General features: G+C 40.6%; 1 protein-coding gene across 1 annotated transcript in view; it reads left to right on the plus strand.

Annotated features, from left to right (window-relative positions):
• Prss12 (serine protease 12) overlaps positions 1–22897 on the plus strand; it is a 59985-nt gene that overhangs the window by 9995 nt on the left and 27093 nt on the right. The window contains 3 exon segments of the mRNA NM_053504.1: positions 7724–7874; positions 19709–19887; positions 21417–21558. Of these exon segments, the coding sequence (NP_445956.1) occupies positions 7724–7874; positions 19709–19887; positions 21417–21558 (472 nt within the window).

Genomic DNA, 22897 nt, shown 5'->3' on the forward strand with positions numbered 1-22897 from the left:
TCTTTCTTCAATAATTGTTGTTACATACATATGCACATAAACACAAATATTCCTAAATAAATAAATAAAACATGTTCAGTCCGTATGCTCCTTCCACGTAGGTTTTCAGAGCTGAGCGTTTGGTCCTGGGTAACGGACTGGTGCACTTTCCCTGCGGAGCACTATGTCTCCTGGGTAGGCATGACGTCTCACTGGGGTCTGTCTGCATGATTAAGTATAGTTGCAGTTTGTTCTCGTTATTGGAACATTCTTTTACCTCTGTTGGCCTGGGTATCTGGTGGTGGTGGTGGTAATTAATACAGACAATGTCTCAATTGAAACAAAATTTCAAATAACATTTGAGATGAATAAATGGATTATTTGATTGGAACAAATAATTAGAAACTTTAAATTAAAAAAACCAAACTGCTGGTGTTCGTGGTAGGCATAAGATTATTTCTTCCTGTGGAAAATTTTGTGATTTAAAATAACCTTGAACCATTCAAACCCCTCAGATATATTCCTTAATTATTTATTTAGTGTACATATTTGGTGGGTATGCAAATTATCTAAGAATTTTTAAATAGGATTTATTTTTCTTTTTAATTTCTTTTCTTTTTTTCTTTTCTTTTTTTCGGAGCTGGGGACCAAACCCAGGCCTTGCGCTTGCTAGGCAAGCACTCTACCACTGAGCTAAATCCCCAACCCTTTCTTTTTAATTTCTTAACTTACGGAATAAAGGCCATGTATATAATCTCTCTTTCTCCCCTCATTTCCCTTCTCTCTTGCTCTCCCTGTGACGTATATGTGTGCATGTGTGCATTTGCTTGTGTCTACACATCTGGAAGACAGAGGTCAACTTTGACTATCTTTCCTTTTTACTCTCTGCTTTTTTTTTTAAAGATTTATTTATTTTTATTTTGTTTCTATATGAGTCTTGCCCGCATGTATGTATATACGTGCCTGGCATAGGGTGTCTAGTGTATGTGGAGGCCAGAAGAGAGTGTTGGATCTTCCGAAATTGAAGTTAAGAATGTTTGTTACCATACAGGTTACGATAACCACAATCGGGTGTTCTGCAAGAGTAGCAAGGACTCTTAACGGGTGTCCTTGATGTTCACATGCATGTGCATGTGCGTGTGCGTGTGGGTGCGTGTGTGTGTTTCCCTGAGAGTATCATATATCGTACTTTAATCATATCTACCCCCTCACTCTCTTCCTATATATTTGGTTGTGAGCCTAGCCTTTAACGGCTGAGCCATCTCTCCAGCCCCCTCACTCTCTTCCTTTAACTTCTCCTAGACTCCTCTCTCCCCAATATGTCCTCCACCAAACTTTATGTCCACAACTTTTGATCTGTCTGTCTCTGTCTGTCTGTCCTCCCCCACCACTGTGTGTGTGTTTGTGTGTGTGTGTGTACCACACTAAAGTCTGTTAGCACTCCCAAGTGCATATGGATGTGGCACCAGCCACTGAAACATGAACAATCTACCAGTGGCCACACCCTGTTTTGATCAAAGAAAGAATATAAACCAACACCCAGCAAACACAAACCAGAGAAGGCAATATTACTGTCGATATCATCCTTTAGTGTCCAGCCCCTTTAAGCACAAGATTTTCTTTTTTTTCTCTTTTAGTGATATTTTCTTTATTTACATTTCAAATGTTATTCCCTTTCCTGCTTTCTCCTTCAGAAACCCCCAATCCCATCCTCCCTCCCTCTGCTTCTAAGAGGGTGCTCCCCCACATACCCACTCCCTCCCTCCCACCTTCCAGCCATAGCATTCCCCTACACTGGGGCATCTAGCCTTCCCAGGACCAAGGGTCTCTCTTCCCACTGATGCCACACAAGGCCACCTTCTGCTATTTATGCGGCTGGAGCCTTGGGTCTGTCCATGTGTACTCTTTGGTTGGTGGTTTAGTCCTTGGGAGCTCTGGGTGTCTGGTTGGTTGATAATGTTCTTCCTATGGGGCAGCAGTTACCTCAGTTACCTCAGTCCTTTTTCTTTTTTTTTTTTCTTTTTTCTTTTTTTTTTTTCGGATCTGGGGACCGAACCCAGGGCCTTGCGCTTGCTAGGCAAGCGCTCTACCACTGAGCTAAATCCTCAACCCCTCTCAGTCCTTTTTCTAACTTTTCCATTGAGGACCCCATTCTCAGTCCTATCTTTGGCTTTGAGCATCTGCCTCTGTATTTGTCAGGCTCCTGTCAGCATGCACCTCAGCATCTCCAATAGTTACTGGGTTTGGGGTTGGGTTTGGGTTTGCATGTGGGATGGATCCCCATGAGTGGCAGTCTATGAATGGCCTTTCCTTCAGTCTCTGCTCCACACTTTGTCTCCATATTCTCCTGTGAGTATTTTGTTCCCCCTTCTAAGAAGTACTGAAGCATCCACACTTTTTCCAATTTTCTGAGGAACTGCCAGACTGATTTCCACAGTGGTTGTACCAGCTTGCAATCCCATCAACAATGGAGGAGTGCTCCTTTTTCTCCACATCCTCGCTGTCACCTGAGTTTTTAATCTTAGCCATTCTGACTGGTGTGAGGTGGAATCTCTGGGATGCTTTGATTTGCATTTCCCTGATGACTAAGGATGTTGAACATTTCTTTAGGTACTTCTTGGCCATTCATATTCCTCAGTTGAGGATTCTTTGTTTAGCTCTGTACCCCATTTTTTAAATAGTTACTTGATTCTCTGGAGTCTAACTTCTTGAGTTCTTTGTATATATTGGATATTAGCCTCTATCAGATGTAGGACTGGTAAAGATCTTTTCTCAATCTGTTGATTGCCCTTTTGTCCTATTGACAGTGTCCTTTGCATTAAAGAAGCTTTGCAATTTTACGAGGTCCCATTTGTTGATTCTAGATCTTAGAGCATAAGCCATTGGTGTTCTGTTCAGAAAATTTCCCTCGGTGCCCATGTGATGGGGGCTCTTTCTCACTTTCTCTTCTATTAATTTCAGTGTATCTAGTTTTATGCGGAGGTTCTTGATCCACTTGTACATTAGTTTTGTACAGGGAGATAAGAATGGATGGATTTGCTTTCTTCTACATACTGACTTCCAGTTGAAACAGCACCATTTACTGGAAATGTCTTTTTTCCACTGGATGGTTTTAGCTCCTTTGTCAAAGATCAAGTAACCATAGGTGTGTGGGTTCATTTCTGGATCTTCAATTCTAGTCCACTGATCTACCTGTCTATCTCTGTACCAATACCATGCAGTTTTTATCACTATTGCTCTGTAATACAGCTTGAAGTCAGGGATGGTGATTCCCCCAGAAGTTCTTTTATTGTTGAGAATGTTTTTTGCTATCCTGGGTTTTTGGTTATTCCAAATGAAATTGCAAATTGTTCTGTCTAACTCTTTGAAGAATTGAGTTGGAATTTTGATGGGGATTGCATTGAATCTGTAGATCGCTTTTGGCAAGATGGCCATCTTTACTATATTAATCCTGTTAATCCATGAACATGGGAAGTTGTTCCATCTTCTGAGATCTTTGCTTTCTTTCTTCAAGTTCTTGTCATACAGATCTTTTCACTTGCTTGGTTAGAGTTACACCAAAGTATTCTATATTATTTGTGACTATTGTGAAGGGTGTAGTTTCCCTAATTTCTTTCTCAGCCTGTTTATCCTTTGAGTAGAAGAAGGCTACTGATTTGTTTGACACAGATCTTCTTAATAAAAGCAGAGCAACCTAGCTTTCTGGTTGTGAAGACAATTCGTAATATTGTCTATCGTTTCATTGATGGAGTCTGTAGCATGAATACAGTTACAGATATTACCATGTTAACCAGTTAAGTGTTGGGCATTTTTAAATTACAGTCCATCTTCACCTTTAATATACATATTAATGAGCTAAACTAGATCCCATCTTGATGATATTCTTTTATGAATGAGTTTCAAGGTCTTGGTGGCATAGATTTTAAAATTCTAACGTAGAATAATGGAGTTGGAAGAAATCTTCAAATATCTAAGCTTCTCTTTAAGCTCCTCTTTTTTCTCACTGGTCGGCAGAGCTTAGAGATATTTGCAGCTCAGAGTGATATTTACTGAAGGCCAGACTGCAACTAAAGCCTCACTTGGCCAGGTGACAGAATACTTGCACAAAAACATCTGGACTTCTATTTTATATCTGCAAATTGCCCATTTTTTTTTGGTCATGTCTTAGATAACAAAACCTAGTACAAGCAGATATTGAGCCTGGTGGTAAAGGCTTCTGAGGGCTGAGGAGATGACAATGCTGCTAAGAGCACTTGTTGCTATTACAAAGGACTGGTTTTCAGTTCCTAGCACTCACTAGTAGTGACAGCCATTTGCAACTCTAATTACAGGGAAACATGGTGTTTTCTTCTGATCTCCAGGTCACTAGGCATACACAGGATGCATATATATGTATGTATATGTACACACACACATATATTCACATATATACATACACATACACGCACATGTAGGCAAAACATTATGCACACAAAATAAAAATTTAAAATGAAATTTTTAAAAGGTTTGATTTCCTTGATTTGTACATATTCAAATGTGTGATGTATGTATGTGTGTTCTAGTCCTTTCCTTTTTCCCCTTCCAAACCCATCTTTATTAGTTTTTTCCATTTATCAAAACCCAAATGCTTTGATAGATTTTTGTCCTACATTTGATAAAGCTAACATCTGCCTTTGGATTTTCGGAGAAAACAAAATAAGAAACCAAACCTCATGATCTGGACTGGGCCATATTCCCATTTATTGGAATAAAGTTTGTTGTCAGGGAGATTTAAAAACATAGTGTTTTGTAAAATAGACATCTGGTGGGTGAGGCGTGGCCCCAGAAGGTGGCAGCTGCTATCATGTGTAGCTTTTCCCATCCTAAAAAAACGAAAAAATCTTTTTCCAGTTCTACTGTTTTAAATATGACTCTAGATGATAAATGTGTCTTAGTTAAGTCATTTCCTTAAGTGTTTAAATATAGAAATAAGTCTGAATGATATTTAACAATATAATTAAATGCTGTTGAAAAAATGCATAATTGAATTGTTTGGTTTTCCAATAATATCTAATTTTATATTTTCTTTTTATATAACTCACAAAAATATTAACTGTATATCATGCTGCACATGAAGCCCTTATTTTGGCAGTAGCAAGTCATGGAGGGTACAAGATCATCTTGATACCGAATATAAAATATTGCAATTGGGACAGAATGCTTTCCCAATGTATAACTATCTTAGTTGCTCTCTCATTATTGCGATAAATACCCTGACAAGTGAGACTTAAGGGAGAAAGGGCTTATTTTGACTCACGGTTTCAGAAAGACATAGTGTATCATGGTATGCAAGATATGGCAGTAGACAGGGAAGGCATATCTGTCAGAGCAAGAAGCTAGCTGGTCACTCGCACTCGGGAAGAAGAAGAACATGGCAAACAAGAAGTAGGGTGGAGCTACAAGGCTCTAAGTCCCGCCTCCAATGACCCACTTCTTCCAGAGAGGCTCTGTGACCTTCCTTAATAGCTGCAGGAACTGTAGAAGACCAAGTGTTCAAATACATAAGCCTGTAACAAACATTTCACATTTAGGCCATTGGATTGGGGTGTAATCGTAATATTAGCAGTTTTCTTTGGGTTTTAGATAACATATTCCCTCATGTTGGTTGTTGACTTGAGTAAAGACTCGTTCCCACTTACATACTAGATATAAGGTGATACGGTATAAGTCTGCAAATGTACATCTTTGAATGTGAGCAATATATTTTAATATGTAACCTGAAGGTTTAATAGGTAACCCAAAGCTAAGGAATACACAACATACTGCTCTTTACATTTTCTTTGGTGATAACATACATCATGGTCAGATTTCTAGGACCTGAAATGCTAGCTGCCAGTCCATGGCAATTAAAAACCAAACCAACCAAACCAAACCAAACAAACAAAAGCACTCATCACAAGACACCCTAAGGGCCAACTCAGAGGGATTGCCGTGGACTGTGTAGAAGAGCTGGTGGTAGGGGATGGTGTAGGTGTGGTCTGACATCTGTGGCCCTTTCTCCGGAGCATGAGATGCCCATTAAATCTTGATGTTGCCTTTCCTTTCCTTTCCTTTTATAATCCCTATAAATCCCATCTTTTGTCCTTCTCAGCCCTATCACTTCTATTTTTACTTTTTTCCCCCTGTAAGTGTAGTATACAAGGAAATAAATTTGCTTGTGATATTTTCATACCCATTTAGCCGAGCTCTTCTCTGTTGACCTGTCATAAAATTCTTTCCTTTCTATGCTGTCAGAATTTCAGGGTCTACAGGCAGACCTGGCTTTGCATGCTCAAAACCTACTAAGGATTAACTGCTCTGTCAGAGAGCTGTGTCTGTGGGTGTTAAGCAGTATGCTGGAGCTTCACAGTTTTCAGACCTACAGCAGTGAACCTCACAGTAGTTAAATGCCTCAAGGATGCATCTGTTGACCTTAGGTTATCCTCAGTTGATGGAGTTTGCCTCCAGGTACCAAGGGTGCAGTTATCTCTTCCTTCACTCTCCTCAGCCAGGGTCAAACCATCAGCTTCCTGTACTTTCTGGCATCTAATTCAAAGGTTTCAAAACCTTTTTCCCAGGGCAACCTGGGAAACCCATGGCACCATTTTGCATCCTGTTAGCTATATCTGTTTATACACACAACTGAAAACATGGGTCTGGTGAAGTAGTCTCTCTTGTTTGAAATACCTTTTCTAGGTTTTACATATCATTTGCTAACTCAGTCAGCCAAATAATACCTGTTGCAGGCCTTCCGACTATCAGGTTCATAAATACACAGATGAGGGAGGTAGTGTCTCTGTCCTCATCTTCATTGAGAGGAAAGTGACAACTGACACACAAAGAATAGATGGAAATTCTACACAAACATAATCCTCCAAGAGGCAAAGTTAGTCAGTGAAGCAGGGCAAGCCTCAGACTGGCATTTGTTGTTTTGTTTATTTTTGTTACTTTGAGACAGAGTCTCTCTGTGCAGCACTGGTTGGTCTAGAACTCGCTATCTAGAGCACGTTTGCCTTCAGCTTGGGAAAATCCTCCTACTTCTACCTCTAGAGAACTAAGATTACAGCTTGCACCCTGAACTGTGTAGGATACTGATTTAGCTCAGACAGGCAGGTCCTCCTATGGGAAGGAATGTTGATAATTGACAACCTAATGGAGAGAGACAGGTCATATGAAAATCAGGGGGATATCTGCAAGTGTAAGGGACATATGCCTTTCAAACATGAGGAACAGCAAGAGTAAGGAATCTGAGGTGGAAACCGAGGTGGGATTTGAGGGAGAAGGACAAAGGTGGGAGGCATGCAGTCATGGCCAAGTGTATAGGCCAGGAATGGTGATAGAGGCAGCAGGAATGTGGCCACTTGTGGGGGTTGTTAACATAGGACGTGAAAATGAACTGAGCTGCACCAAAGTGAATTGGAGGTTTAATCTATAATGGTCACTAATTACTACAATGAAGTAACTTTGCATTGATTTCTACCGATGTAAAAGAAATTTCATGTTGAAAACAAATATGTCATAGACATGAGAACTATGGCGAATAATTACACATTGAAGTTGTTCAATTTATGTTCAATGTTAATTAATTTAAATACAAAATTAATGACTTCATCATAATCTGATGAAAATTAACTATGTCTTAAATGATTGGAACTTGTTCATGTCTACTTCTTGGATTCTGTACAAAGCCGTGGCTTGAAGTTGCCTTTAACTTTGTATCACACAGGCCCCGCGCTGCCTGTCATTCGCCTTGTTGGTGGGAAGAGTGGGCACGAAGGTCGAGTGGAGCTGTACCACGCTGGCCAATGGGGAACCATCTGTGATGACCAATGGGACGACGCAGATGCAGAAGTCATCTGCAGGCAGCTGGGTCTCAGGTTTGTTTTGAACTACTTTTGATTTATTTTATTTTCTTAATTTTGGGTGGTTACTTCGACACACCAAAGATATGTTTAAATTGTACATTTCCTCAAACCAATAGAGAAAAGGCTATCTTTGATCTTGGTACTAGTCTGTAAACTCTCCTAAGAGTACATACATATTCTACAGGTCTAGCTTGCCTGTGTCTGAACTAAGGATTCTACTGATTTCATTAGTAGCCTTTATGATGCTCACAAGAGGTGACTGCTATTGTCTACGCATTTGTCTTTTCCCCTAAGCCACTGAATGACTAATTGTTAGCTTACTTCAAATTTAGCTTTTCCAAAGATTATCTAAACTTTAGAAGATCACTTCCTTTTATTTTGTTAGTTATGTTCTGAGAACAAAGGATGTTTATTCATGTACCAAGGAAGTAATCCCCATTTAGGGAATGGAATGAAGCGGCTAATGAGAACATCAGGGTGAAAAACAACATCCACAGTCCTTTTGGTACTGCAATTATTCAGGAATATTATGCTTTTCTAACATTGGTTAACAAGGCTAAAAGTTTACCTGGATTATATATTCTACTTAGCACTTTGCAAGAGACCCCTAGGAAGAGAATGTCTTAGGGAATATGCCATTTTGTGTAGTCAGTCAGATTCTTTGATATTGAGATAGGATTAGTAATCTTGGGCTGATTACTCTAGATTGTTTTGGAATTGTTTTTTGACTGCCACCCCCCTTCCAAAACTCTGTGTTTACATCAAAGTATTTTAAAATTTTATCTCTGAAAGCTTGAGTATGCATCTATTAAAAAATAAGAACCTTGTCCAACATAGCCAAATTATCATCATCATAATTAGCCTAATTCCTCATCATATTCAAGTGTTTGTCATCACTCCCTGTACTGATGGTTGGCCCATAGGAGGATTTAGTCCAAGATAATTTAGTGTAGCTAGACATTATGTCCCTGAAATCTTCTAGAATCTATGTCAGTCTCTGCTGTTCTCATTGCTCAGACTTCTCAAATGGACACACTAGAGAATGTCCCATCTTCTGAATTAGTGTCATTTATTTGCTTCTTCCATTCTTCCAGGTCCTGAAATTGGAAACGAGTCACAATGGCTCAATTAGCTCAGAGCTAGCATTCTGCTTGGTCATCGTCACAGATGACGGGTTACCAACCAACTCTTCACCAGGAGTCTTGGTCATAGACTGACTCTGTTTTGTTTGTTTGTTTTATCCCATAATGGCAAGACTAAAATTGAACATGGAAGTGACGTCTTTACTTTCCCTGTTCCTGTGTGGGGAATGAGCGAGCATAAGAAATCCTAGAACAGTGACTTTGACCTTAATCACTAGCAGTATAGCTGGCTGCTATAATCATCTTCTTTAGGTGGGTCAGATATAGGGCTAGTCAGTTCTTTTTAATAAAACCGTAGCAAATAGTGAAATTTTAGGATTTCGTTTTTTGTTTGTCTAGGTCTCAATTTCAAGGCCAGTATTAAAGTTTCCAATTGTTGCTGCTGGACAAACATCAGCATAGCAGCATGAACACCTGCTGGTTTCTGGAAGCCTGTGGTCCTCCTACCTTGAAGTTATTACAAAATAGCTCTTCTTAACAGTTTTCTCCCCCATAACATGTTTTCTAATTTACAGTGGTTAGTTATGTACAAGTGGTTAGTAACTATACAAGATATATAAGCTGCCCGGGTCAATCTAACTAGGGAGTGTTAGATTTAAAAGATGTTGAACATGAAAAGTAAGATGAGAATTTGATGGTGAGATTTTTCCTATGCAGTTTCTCTACCCAGACCGTCTGGAGTTTCGTAAGAGATGTCTCTGGATTCTGAATCTTCAAGACACTCTAATTTGTATAATCTGTATTTGCTGAGCTGTCCGTTACTTACGTTCACAACGTGCCAAATGATTTTTATCTTGACTATGAAGAAATCTATACCCTTACCCAAAACAGCATTTTAAAGACTATGCCAATGGCATGTTGTTTTCCCAGAGACAGGGTTTCTTCGTGTAGCCTTGGCTGCCCTATAGACCAGGCTGGCCTCGAACTCAGAGATCCACCTGCCTCTGCCTCTCAATGGCTGGTATTAAATGCATACACCACCACTGCCTGGTGTTATATTGACTTTTGATTAATTACAAATTTTGTTTTTGAGACTTTAATTCATGGGTACACTATTTACATCATTTCCACACCTCCTTTCGACACTCCAACTCCTGTGCCCCCAAAGTCCCTCTCAAGTTCCTGACCTCTGTTTAAATTATTATTGTTATGCATGAACATATACACACACATCACATGTATATACAAACTCTAGCCTGGTGAGTCCATTTAGTGCTGCTCATGTGTATATGTGTTTAGGACTGACTACTTGAGATCAAGTGGGCTTGTCTCTGGTGAAGACCGGATCTTCTTTTCTCAGCAGCTACTAATTGTCTGTAGCTCTTCCTCTAGGAACAGAGCCTTATAAGATTTCTCCCATCCACATTGGCGTGACCACTGATGTTATCACCCTGTTGGTCTTCTTCAGAGATCCACATTTTTGAAATTTCTTGGGTATTGCTTCCCCATCTAGAAAACATGGTCTCATAGCAGACGTCCTGGTCCTCTGACTCTTAAAATCTTTCTGGCCCATCTTCTGTGATGTTCCCTGAGCCTTGGGTGTGGGAGCCATGCTGTAGATGTATCAGGTGAGGTCGGGTGCCCCTCAGTTAGTTGTTTTATGCATTCTTCCAGCTGTGAATTTCTGTGATTATCTTTATCGGCTGTAAAGAGAAGTTTCATTGAGGAGTGGTCAGAGTTACACTTACCTGTGGGTAAGGATTTAGAATGCAGTTAGAAATTATTAATTAATATTTCTGATTTAGAAAGGTGGCAGTAAAAGGTTTTCCTCTAGGGGTCACGAACTTACACGTCATGGGTAATTGGCTAGATGTACATAACCAGACATGTATTCCCTCCTAATCAGTAGGTCTTAAGTCCTATTACAGGAGTCTCCATTACCCCCAAGAAATAAGTACCTATTGATTTGCATCATTAGGGATATTTTGCCATGCTGCTCATTGCTCTTGTTTGGACAGGATATTGATTGCTTTCCTCCATTGTTAGCTTGCACAGCTCCTTCAGATGCTATAAGAGCTGGTCCTGGTGAGGGGGCTTCTGTGTTAGTTCCAGCTCAGTTCCCCAACCTCCTCTATCAAATGTGTGTGGTGTCTTCAGTAACATGGTTTTACCTTCAAGTTCTGGGAGGCAACCAAAGTTAATAGAAACAGCTTATGCTGTTTTGGGCATCTCTTGGACTCCCCTTGTGATTTCAATATTTACAATAAGGATTACTCTATACCACAAGGCAGATAGGAAGGCCACAAACATTTTGTTACTTAGAAAAAAATGCATATTAGATTTAAATGATGCACGGAGTGTTAAGGACAACTGGGGTTATCAAGTGATTACTTTGGTGGAAGACAAAATGTATTTTCATTGTAAACATAGTTCCTAAAAAGTCCTTGTTGACAAATAGTCTAGAAGCTGGAGAGGATTCAGAAGCACACTCACCAGGAAGTCTATGCTAATGTAGATTAAGTAGTGCCTTACTCTCTTCAGGATTAACTCACCACTTCCTTTCTTGACTGAAGACTGACTCCTGACAGTCAAGTGCTCTGTCACTAAGCTCAAATCCTCATCTCTGTCTCTCTCCGTTTAAAACTTTTTGAGAAAGAAACTAACTTACCCAGGCAGTCCTTGGACTCACTTTGTAGTTCAGGACCGTCTTTAATTTGTAATCCTCCTGCCTCTGTCTCCCACACATCTGGGAGTGGTTTCCGAGCCTTCACTCTTTGGTTGGTTGGCCTCTTTTTGCTCTGGGGCCTGTGATGAGACAAAAGATGATGTTAAAACAAGCTCCTTACCTCAGGGCTGGGAGGTGAGGAGAAATAACCGGGAAGAACCCACTGTCCACAGTCTTCCCCTAATGACCTAAGACCTCCTACTGCTTATGCGGCAAGTCAGCAAAGTCCTCCCGAAAGCCCTAAGCAACAAGCAACACAGATTCATAGCAGGAAGGGGGTTTGCAAAGTATCACTTAAATACGAGCTCTGAGAGAACAGTAGGCCAAGTGGTGCAAATCCCCTTCCTCCATGCTTGCTCATTGAAAGGCAAAGCACCTTCGGGTGAAATTGTTTTTAATGGTCCGAGACTGATAGTGGGCAGCCTAAGTTATTTCATGCTTTATTCATGCTTTGTTCTTAGGCAAATTTCCTCTCACTTTGGCTTGCTTTGCTGAAGCAGCAAAGGGAAACTGCCCGGTGCGTTGCTGGAGTGCTAGTTATAATTTCCTTGTGAGATCCCGTCATTCTGACCCGCATATTTCAATAGCATCTGTGTATTTTGATAGCTGGAAAGCTTTCTAAATGCAAAAGGAATTACCGTTCTTAAGATGCTTAAAGTTGATTAACTCAGAGTGTGGGAACCATGAAGAGAAAAAAGGGAGACAGGCAGATGCTGTCCAATTAGATAACCTGGGGACGCGTATGTACTCAGTGAAATTCAGGTGGAGACATTTTCGACTTCCCTTCTGTGAACTTGTATTAAAAGCATTTCCTCATGGCTTTAGGAACCTTTAAAAGCACAGCTTAGCATGACATCACATTTCACTGTGCTGAAGTTCCATGATTTACATAGAAATTTAATTATTTTAAATGTTTCTTTCCATTAGTGGTTTTTCCCCCTTCAAGGGAGCTATAAAATGACCAAATAGAATCATATTAAATAGTTAGAATAAAATTATTTTGTATAAGTTACTGTTTAATTTTTTTCTTTTTTTATTTCCCTGTCCATTAAACAAATCTTACAAAATTACAATGAAGAATTTCTAGACATATGGAATTCATTGCCCAGAGAAGGAAGTTTGCTAACAGATGAGAAAGTGAAGCCCACTAGGAACCACTTTCCTTTTTTTTTTAACCACACATTTTTTAAAAAAAAATTTTTTAATTGGATATTTTATTTATTTACATTTCAAATGTTATCCCCTTCCCAGTTTCCCCTCTGGAAAACCCCTATCCCATCTGCCCTCCCCCTGCTTCTATGAGGGTGCTCCTCCCTCTACTCACTCTTGCCTCCCCACCTTGGTCTTCCCAGGACCAAGGGCCTCTCCTCCCATTGATGCCAGACAAGATCATCCTCTGCTACAAATGTTGTTGGAGCCCTGGGTCCCTCCATGTGTGCTCTTTGGTTGATGGTTTAGTCTCTGGAAGCTCTGGGGGGTCTGGATATTGTTGTTCTTCCTATGGGCTTGCAAACCCCTTCAGCTACTTCAGTCCTTTCTCTAACTCCCCCATTGGGGTCCCGTGCTCAGGCCTGTGGTTGACTGTGAGCATCTGTCTCTGTATTCGTCAGGCTCTGGCAGAGCCTCTCAGGAGACAGCTATATCAGGCTCCTGTCAGCAAGCACTTCTTGGCATCTTCAATAGTGTCTGGGTTTGGTGGCTGCAAATGGGATGGGTCCCCAGGTGGGGCAGTCTCTGGATGACCTTTTCTTCAATCTCTGCTCCACACTTTGTCTCCATATTTCCATTCTGGGTTAAAACTTTGGAGGTGAGTGGGTGGCCCCATCCTCCAACTGGGGTCCTTGCCTAAGCTCTAGATATGGTCTCTATAGGTTCTCTGTCCCCTTCGTTGGGCATTTCTATCTTGTTAGAGGGAAACAGTCTTGAGACTTGGGGCTCCAACAATAGAGGATTTTCTTCTCACCCGTGCGATACTCTGTTAAAAGGCAGAACTGAAATACAGATCTGAAATAAACAGAGAAAAAAGGAAAGAAAGCAAATGATGGTGATGGTGTTTTGGCTGGACTGTGTTAGATATAGCATCTGTCATCAATTCAAAAGATCCTAAGAGGCTCTAACACACTCGATGTTCAGAGCCTGTTGGTAGCTGACGTTTCGACATAGTAGATGTCTTAGTCAGGGTTTCTATTCCTGCACAAACATCATGACCAAGAAGCAAGTTGGGGAGGAAAGGGTTTATTCAGCTTACACTTCCACATTGCTGTTCATCACCAAAGGAAATCAGGACTGGAACTCACAGGGCAGGAAGCAGGAGCTGATGCAGAGGCCATGGAGAGATGTTTCTTACTGGCTTGCTTCCCCTGGCTTGCTCAGCTTGCTCTCTTATAGAACCCAAGACTACCAGCCCAGGTATGTCACCACCCACAATGGGCTGGTTCCTCCCACCTAGATCACTGGTTGAGAAAATGTCTTACAGCTGGATCTCATGAAAGCATTTCCTCAACTGAGGCTCCTTTCTCTGTGATAACTCCTGCTGTGTCAAGTTGACACACAAAACCAGCCAGTCCAGTAGGATTCTGGGAAAGCTATTTAACTGTCAGCTTCAGTTCTCTTATCTGTAAACTTGGTGTTATAACATCATGCAGTTGTAGGGAAAGATTAAATAAGTTAATATGCACAGTGCTCATAGACCAGTGCCAGGCAAGAAAGAAGGAATCATTGCAGATGGGGAGTCACTGGTGATGGAGGGGACTGCCTTCCAGATAGACCCAGGACACTGATCATTAAAAGTGAGTTCCTATAGCTATAGGTCACAAGTATCACAAACTGGTATGTGCAGTTGAAGAGCCAGTCTTTTTTTTTTTCCCTCCCCTCCCCGAAGAGCCAGTCTTTCATAACCTAAAGAGTGCATGCTTATCTGAGTATATACTTCTCTGGCCTACCTACCTTGTCTGCTTCAAATAATGACCAAGTTTGGGTCAGGTGGTGGTGTTTATTTGGTCTTGTCTATTTATAGTGAGTCCATGCACTTTGGTTAATGAAGGGAACACATTGGTTAGAATTCTGAATGAAAGTAGCCAGTGTTCATTGGGAATTGCTGTCACCTGGGACAAATGACTCCACATGAAACAAGCCAGTGCATTGTATCAGGACAGCGTTTCCCATAAGCTTTCTCTGTGGTCAGGGCACGAAAGGAGTGAACTCTTGGAGTTTCGGCACAAAACTGGCAAGCTGCTGTGAAAATTATTTCCATAAGGGAAGGACAGAGCACAGAGGCTCACTGAATTCACGTAGAGCTTTCTGAAGTCCCAGCTCATGGGTTTTGCCTCTTTCCCTAGTACTGTCTGATCTCTTTAGGAGAAGTCATACATTGCTTTGTTTTTTCTCATGAAAACCAGCAGCAGGTCACTAGAGAATCCTGACTGAAGGAAAAGTGTATGTGTATGTGTGTGTATGTATACATGCATAAACATGCACATATGTCATCCTGGTTTTAATAAATGCAAACATTAGGCTAGAAAATTAAGTTAATGTTGCATGATACTTTTCTGGTTAGTGCTTCCCCTCTCATGTTTATTATTGTTTTTATGATCCATTATTATTATTTTTTTTTTCTGGAGCTGAGGATCAAACCCAGGGTCTTGCGCTTGCTAGGCAAGCACTCTACCACCGAGCTAAATTCCCAACTCCCATGATCCATTATTTTAATTAGATATTTTTGAGACATTTATAATATGATATTGTTTCAGTGGAAGATATGAAAATAAATTTAAGACAGAAAACAAAATACACCTTGGTGCTTTAGACATACTTTGGCATAAGTAGCTTCTTTAGGGTCATGATTTGGAATTGCCACTCCCTGGTACTGGATTCTTCGTCAAGTATGTGAGGCAGGCCCACGGCAAGCATCAAGGCTCGTGCTTTTATCTGAGAAACTGTGCTGTGCAATAACTTAGCGTTTGGAATGCAACACAGTTCAGTTATTCCACCCCAGAATATGAGCTCATTACCAGTCAATTGGTGACACCAGTCTTTGTGATCTTTTCCTTGGGGGCAGAAAGCCTTTGCCAAAGTTTTGCATTCAAACAGTATTAATCCCTTAAATCTGTGAAAAAAAAATGTGCAGGTGAGAATGCTTTACAAGAACGTGTTTGCTTGGGGGTTGGGGATTTAGCTCAGTGGTAAAGCGCTTGCCTAGCAAGTGCAAGGCCCTGGGTTCAGTCCCCAGCTCCGGAAAAAAAAAAAAAAAAAAAAAAAAAAGAACGTGTTTGCTTGAATTTGACCAATCACAATCTTGAACATCTTGAACCAGTGGCCACAGGTAATTCTTTCTCCACTTTAATCCATCCCGTTACCCGATTATTTTTTAAATTGGTTGTTTTCTTATTCAATAAAATCTAATAAGATTCCTATCCTTAGCAATTACTGAGAATTGGTTTGGTTGCTGTTATGTATTGCAAATATTTGTTCTAAAGAATTCACTTTGCCTGTGAATGATTATGTGGTAGTTTCCAATTTGTATGTACTCAGATTTAACCTTTTTAAACTTCATTTTTCTGCCTTCTGGATTTCCTGTCTTGTTGAGGAAGACATCTCTTATATCCAAGGTTATAAACTCCTATTATTTTAGCTTAGTATCTTTTTCCTCCTCCTCCTCTCCTCCTCCTCCTCCTCTCCTCCTCCTCCTCCTCCTCCTCTCCTCCTCCTCCCCTCCTCCTCTCCTCCTCTCCTCTTCCTCCTCCTCTCCTCCTCCTCCTCTCCTCCTCCTCCTCCTCTCCTCCTCCTCCCCTCCTCCTCTCCTCCTCTCCTCCTCCTCCTCTCCTCCTCCTCCTCCTCCTCTCCTCCTCCTCTCCTCCTCCTCCCCTCCTCCTCCTCCTCTCCTCTTCCTCCCCTCCTCCTCCTCTCCTCCTTCTCCCCTCCTCCTTCTTCCTCTCTCTCTCTCTCTCTCTCTCTCTCTCTCTCTCTCACACACACACACACACACACACACACACTTCTTTCACTCCCCCACTCCTCTCCATCCCCCCCCCCATCTTTAAACCAGCTGGATTTAATTTAATTTTGTTTCTGTTAGGAGTTTGGGATCAAATTTTACATCATCCCCTGAAGGTTTGGTTTCGTATAGCCTTATTATAGTCAGTGAATTGAACAGACTGAAATTTTTCCTTGACATCTTTTCTTGGTGCAAAGCTCTATGGAGGAGGTTAATTTGCCTTTCCCTCAGTCTGATTTCCCCAGGACCTGCACAGTTACCTAGTCAGAGCTCATTCTCTTGAGTAGCATTGTTTCTCCCTGCATCACATTCTGTGCTTGCTTTTATCAATCCCTCTCTTGTAAAGGGGCATGATTTGGTTTATTTTTTGTTGTTGCTGTGATAAATTATCACCATGAAAATCAACTAGCAGAGAAAGAGGGTTATTTTTGCTTATAGTTCCAGGAGTGAACGGCCGCCGAAATAGCTCAGTTGGGAGAGAGTTAGACTGCAGTTCCAGAGTGAGAAAATCTATTAGGGTGGGGAAGTCATGTCAGTATTCAGGAAAACAGGGTGGTGCAGGCTTCCTGACAGCCAGAAGCTGGCCAAATACATGTGCATCCTACACAGGGAGCTGAGAGAAAGAACAGGAAGTGGAGATAAACTATAAAACCTTAAAGCCCCCAAAGTGGTAATGTACTCCCTCTAGTGAGGCTCCATTTACTAAAGGTTCTGTGTCTCCCCACACAGCACCACCAAACGTTCTAGAACGTGAGCCTGTGAAGCACATCTCTCATGCAAACCATCCTAAAGTGGATGCAAATACTTTAGACTTTGTGGTCACTCAGCTATGTCACTGTGCCAGCACTGTCTTAGGCACAAACATGGTTTGGCCTCAACACAGCTTTACTTTTGTATAAGAACAGTTGGATTTCAGTTGATGTTACATAGTACCCATTACATTATTGTTTCAATCTTCCCCTTCCCATTGACCATTCAGAACTTGTAAAAATCCCTCTTAGTGGAATGGTAGCAGGGCAATAGGTGCCATTCAGGATTGGGTCTCTGGGTTTTCATTTGTTGTTATCTGATCTGGAGTCATTAGCTAGGGCTTCTGTCCCATTCTGAATCCTTCTAAACAAGGAGTCATAAATCTCAGGCAGAGAACTCAAAGCAAAGTCATTCATAAGTTAACTCATTTTGCCAATACCATTCACATTAGGCTATCATTGTTGGATTTTCCTTTACATCTGTTCAATGGATTCTGGTTTTTATTTGTTGGGACAAGTTGTTAAGTTCAGAGAAGGAGGTAAAGCCCCTCCCCAGTAGGCATTCCTCAATCCATCCCTTCGGTACCCTCTGAAATGTTTCTAGACTTAGTCAGGCCATAATGGGGCAATTATGCCGTATGTGTTTATATTGATCTTATTTTAAAAGGAGCTTACTTTTAAGTGTTGTTTTCAACAGAACTACTTTTGAGACCCCTACAACCTCTATAATTCCTAATAAAAATGAATACGATCTGTAACCATGAAGTTGCCTGCATAAGATTTTACCATCATTGCAATGTCTATTGTATCACTTAATGAACATTTTTTTAGTATGTTTTTGTTGTAATACTCAAAGTGGTTATAACATAGTGAGTAAGGGAATAGGCAGGATATCAATGAAGAGCTGAGGATACAAAGGTTAAAGTCCAAGGGTAAAGGCTGCAGGGGCTGAAACGCCATCTCTAACATCAGTCATTTCAGCAGGTGATGGCCATCTTCTCTGAATCAAGGCCACATTTGAAATGGTAGGAGAAATTTGTTATGAGTAAACTTGTGTGACACTGTTTCTGTCAGAAATAGACTTGACTGAATAACAGGAGCTTAAACAAATTTAATCCTGCACTTAATTGACTCTTAGAGAAGAGAGCAGAGGCAGCCAGCCAAGTATAGCTTAATGGGTCCACCATCATCGGGACCTCTAGTTCTTTCCCGCTTCCACTTCTGGGCCCTTACTAGAGCATCTTGATGGACACAGTGCTCATGCTTCCAATCCAGCACTCCAGAGCCTGAGACAGAATGGTTACTGTGAGCTTAAGGCTATCCTGGACTACATAGACGGTTTTAGAGTAGTCTGGGCTATGGCTTGAGACCTTGTCTCCTAAATGTGTGTGCATGGAGGGGACACAACTTGAGCCAGTGTAGCTTCTCCAGCCCCAGCCATTAACTTTGCTCTATGTGCAGTACGAAGGAGATAGATTATTGCCTTCAAATGATCCACAGTAGTCTCTGTCTAAATAGTACCATTAAAAACTTAATGGCAAAGTTTTATTTTGAGATAACGAAAAACGTCTGCAGCCAGATGGTATAGAGAGGTGTACAGCAACAAGAGTGACTTAACATACTTAAGCATTGTTAAAATGGTGTTTATGTTATGTTATAAACAGACTTGGAAATGTGGTGTTTCTTTTGGGAAGTCAGTACTGTACTATTTAAAACACTGAGATTATGTTACTACTGCAAGAGGGAGGATAAAGGTTGAGAAATGCCAAGCATTTTAAAGGATTGAAGGAGCTGAAGGACTTTTAAATCCCATAAGAACAACAATACCAACCAACCAGAACTCCCAGGGACTAAACCACCATCCAAAGAGTACACATGGACAGACCCATGGCTCCAGCTGCATATGTAGCACAGTATGGCCCTGTGGGGCACCAACGGGAGGAGAAGCTCTTGGTCCTGTCAAGGCTGGACCCCCCAGAGTCAATTAATATCAGGGTGGGGAGGCAGGAAGGGGTAGATGGATGGGTGCAGGAACACCCTCATAGAAGAAGGGGCAGGGGCTTATGGAAGGGAATCTTTTGAAATGTAAATAACAATATCCAATAAAAAAATTGAAAACCAACCAAACAAACAAACAAACAACCCCAAAACTCATGTGGTGGTGGACCAAAGAGAGGAAAGATTCTCAAGAGTAACCTCTGGTGTAGATTAGGGAGTGGGCATAATCACTGTGTTTGCCAGAGGGGAGAACCTTGCATTATTGAATCCAGAATTCATCTGTTTTTATGCTTATTCAGTGGCATTGCCAAAGCATGGCATCAGGCACATTTTGGGGAAGGATCTGGCCCAATATTGTTGGATGAAGTACGCTGCACTGGGAATGAGCTGTCAATTGAGCAGTGTCCAAAGAGCTCCTGGGGTGAACATAACTGTGGCCATAAAGAAGATGCCGGAGTGTCTTGTGCTCCTCTGACAGGTAAGGGTGTCACTTCCTAAATGTGCTACCTTCTGACCCCTGACTGGAATTGCCTTAGCTTCCTTTCCCAACTCAGATATTGTCAACAAGCAGACAGATAATGATCTTAATCAAAACTTAAGATAAAATCAAATACATTTTTTATTGCAAAATATAATTTATTCACTTGCTTATTTCTAGAAGTTTCTATTTAAAGTTCAACAAAACTGTTTTGCTGCAATATGTAGTAACCAACACTCCAATTTAATGTGCAGTGATTCATACAAGACATTAGGTGCCAGTGTATTTCATCTTTAATCCATTTCAATTCCCTGAATGTGTTTGTAGCTGCTGTTCAACTGTGTGGGTGTGACTGCTGATTAAAGAAAACTGATAAAGAGGCCAAGCTAACTTTGTAATCAAATTTTAGACTAATGCACATTGTCGCATGTCTGTTCATGTAGGTCAGAAGAGGATGCTTTAAATTATTTTTAGTTTTATATATTTGTGTTTGTGGAAAGTAAGAGAATTAGTGTCTACAGAATTCTGAACTTATACATCTTTATTTATGCTTTTGTTTTTATTAGCAATACAATGCATTTATATATACTAGAAATGTCTAATTTACACCGACATTTAGGTAGAGAATTTCATTCCCTTGAGGCACCATTGCCCCCTTTTTCCGATGACATACTCTTATTAGTGCCTTAGGAGGACATAGGCAGTACAATACGATGCAGACTATCAAATTTCATCCCCAGATAGTTTTGTGTCAGGAGGCTTCCCTTTGCTTCAGTGGATCGCAGAGGTCTATGAAAAGCGTGTTTTACTCCCTGGTTTTTGTACTTCATAAGAGGTATTTGGATTGGGGTGGGGTGGGGGATGGCGGAAATAGCTTTTAAGTCTACCTTCATGGAGAATGAAATTTATTGTGCTTCCTGCTCTCAAACTCTTTGTAGAATTCTCCGTGTATAATTACTCACTGAGTTAATAAGATTCAAATTTCAAATCTGTATTATCAGTAAAAGAACAAAGGCAAGATGTGCTTTTTCTCACCCCCAGGAGTCTGACAAGATCGATGGCTCTTTACCCAAAGTAGCTTTTCCTGCATCCTTAGTTCAGTCTTCTGATTTGCACTTGAACATTTGAAATGCCTTCTCTATGTCACTATATGTTTTGCCGTTTCAATGAAAATGGCCACTGGTGCTTGGATGAGAGGAGTGGAATTATGGGGAATTTTCTGGATAGGATTTCATATAGCAAAATAAAAATATGTACTTAGAAATTACATCAGAATGTATTTTCTGCTTGGAGAATAGAGTACAAATATCATGACTACACACGTGTTAATCTTCAGGAAGAATACAAAACCTCACATGACTGAGTAGAGTTGCAATGATAGCTTATCAGGTAGCTCAGAGGGAGGTCTGAATACAGGTGCATCAGGTCAAACAAAGGTTCGTTCTTTCTCTCTCTCTCTCTCTCTCTCTCTCTCTCTCTCTCTCTCTCTCTCAATTAGTTTGCTTTGTGTCCTTATCTCCTTATCACAGATGGTGTCATCAGACTGTCAGGAGGGAAAAGTGTCCATGAAGGTCGCTTGGAGGTGTACTATAGGGGACAGTGGGGAACAGTTTGTGATGATGGCTGGACTGAAATGAATACATACGTGGCTTGTCGACTGCTGGGATTTAAGTAAGGCTCACTGGTGTGGGGACATTGAACGCCAAAACGTATTTTTAAAGTCAGAATTTCTGCATAATCCTTACCTTTAATTTCTAAAAATAGATAAGCATGACTTATCTATGTATTTTCAATCATGTGTCTATTTGCTTGTCATCTGTCACATCATCATCTATAGTCTGTCATTTGCCTGTCATATTAATAATGCCCACCTACTGACCTACTGACCTACCTACCTACTCACCTACCCACCTACTGACCTACCTACCTACTTACCTACTTACCTACCTATTTCACCTATCTACCTACATGTGGAATTATTAACATGAGTTTTTAAAAAAGATTTATTTATTTATGTTATATATGTGAGTACACTGTCACTCTCTTCAGACACATCAGAAGAGGGAATCAGATCTCATTACAGATGGTTGTGAGCCATCATGTGGTTGCTGGGAATTGAACTCAGGACCTCTGGAAGAGCAGTCAGTGCAGTGCTCTTAACTGCTAAGCCATCTCTCCAGCCCCCAAACATGAAATTTTTAAAGATACCGGTAACCATCTCTTGTCATTTATCTCGTGTACCTTTCTACCAACATCTCTTTTCTCAAGCAGACTGCTTGAAGTTATGAGTGACTTCTCGTGCACTCTGTTGTCTATTCAGGCAAGCTTCTGAATGCTCGCTTTTATTATGATGTATTGTCTGTCACTGCTGGGTGTTATTAGTTTTGACATCATTGTGTCTACAATTTCAGCAATTTCATCGAGGAATGTTATGGTGTCACATGGTTCTTTCTTGGAACATGATGATAATTGGCACTTTTGTTGGAAAAGAACAGCCCTCTTGTCACGAGACAGCCTTTAGAACTAGCCTTTGACCTTGCCTACTTGCAATCCGAGTGCCACACTTTGGGCTGTGTGTCATGATACATACATAATACATTCCAGTGTAAAGACTTAAGTTGATTTAAGTAACTGGAAACCTTGTCCTTGAGGTAAATATTCAAATGAAGCCCATGGATGCCCCTTCATGCTTGTGTTTCATATTTCTGTGATTATTTTAAAAGTTGGTGAAATTAACTATTGTCATCTTGAAATACAGTTAGTTGCAAACATTCACTATTCGATTATATAGCTTCCAAGCGGGATAGAGCTATGTTTAAATTTGTATTTTAAAAAGAAAGTTTGAAAAAGAAACTTCCCATTCTTACAGGTCATGTGTGTAATTCTGTATCAATCATCATATTAAATCTGTCATTTTATAGACACTTGCTTTAGTTTTATAGTGGTACAGAGCCACAGGTTTTGATGTAATTCTCACACCATGATTAAATTATATTCAGGTTAATTTTCT

This window comes from Rattus norvegicus, chromosome 2 (genome assembly GCF_036323735.1).
Source record: "Rattus norvegicus strain BN/NHsdMcwi chromosome 2, GRCr8, whole genome shotgun sequence".
NCBI classification, from domain to species: Eukaryota; Metazoa; Chordata; class Mammalia; order Rodentia; family Muridae; genus Rattus; species Rattus norvegicus.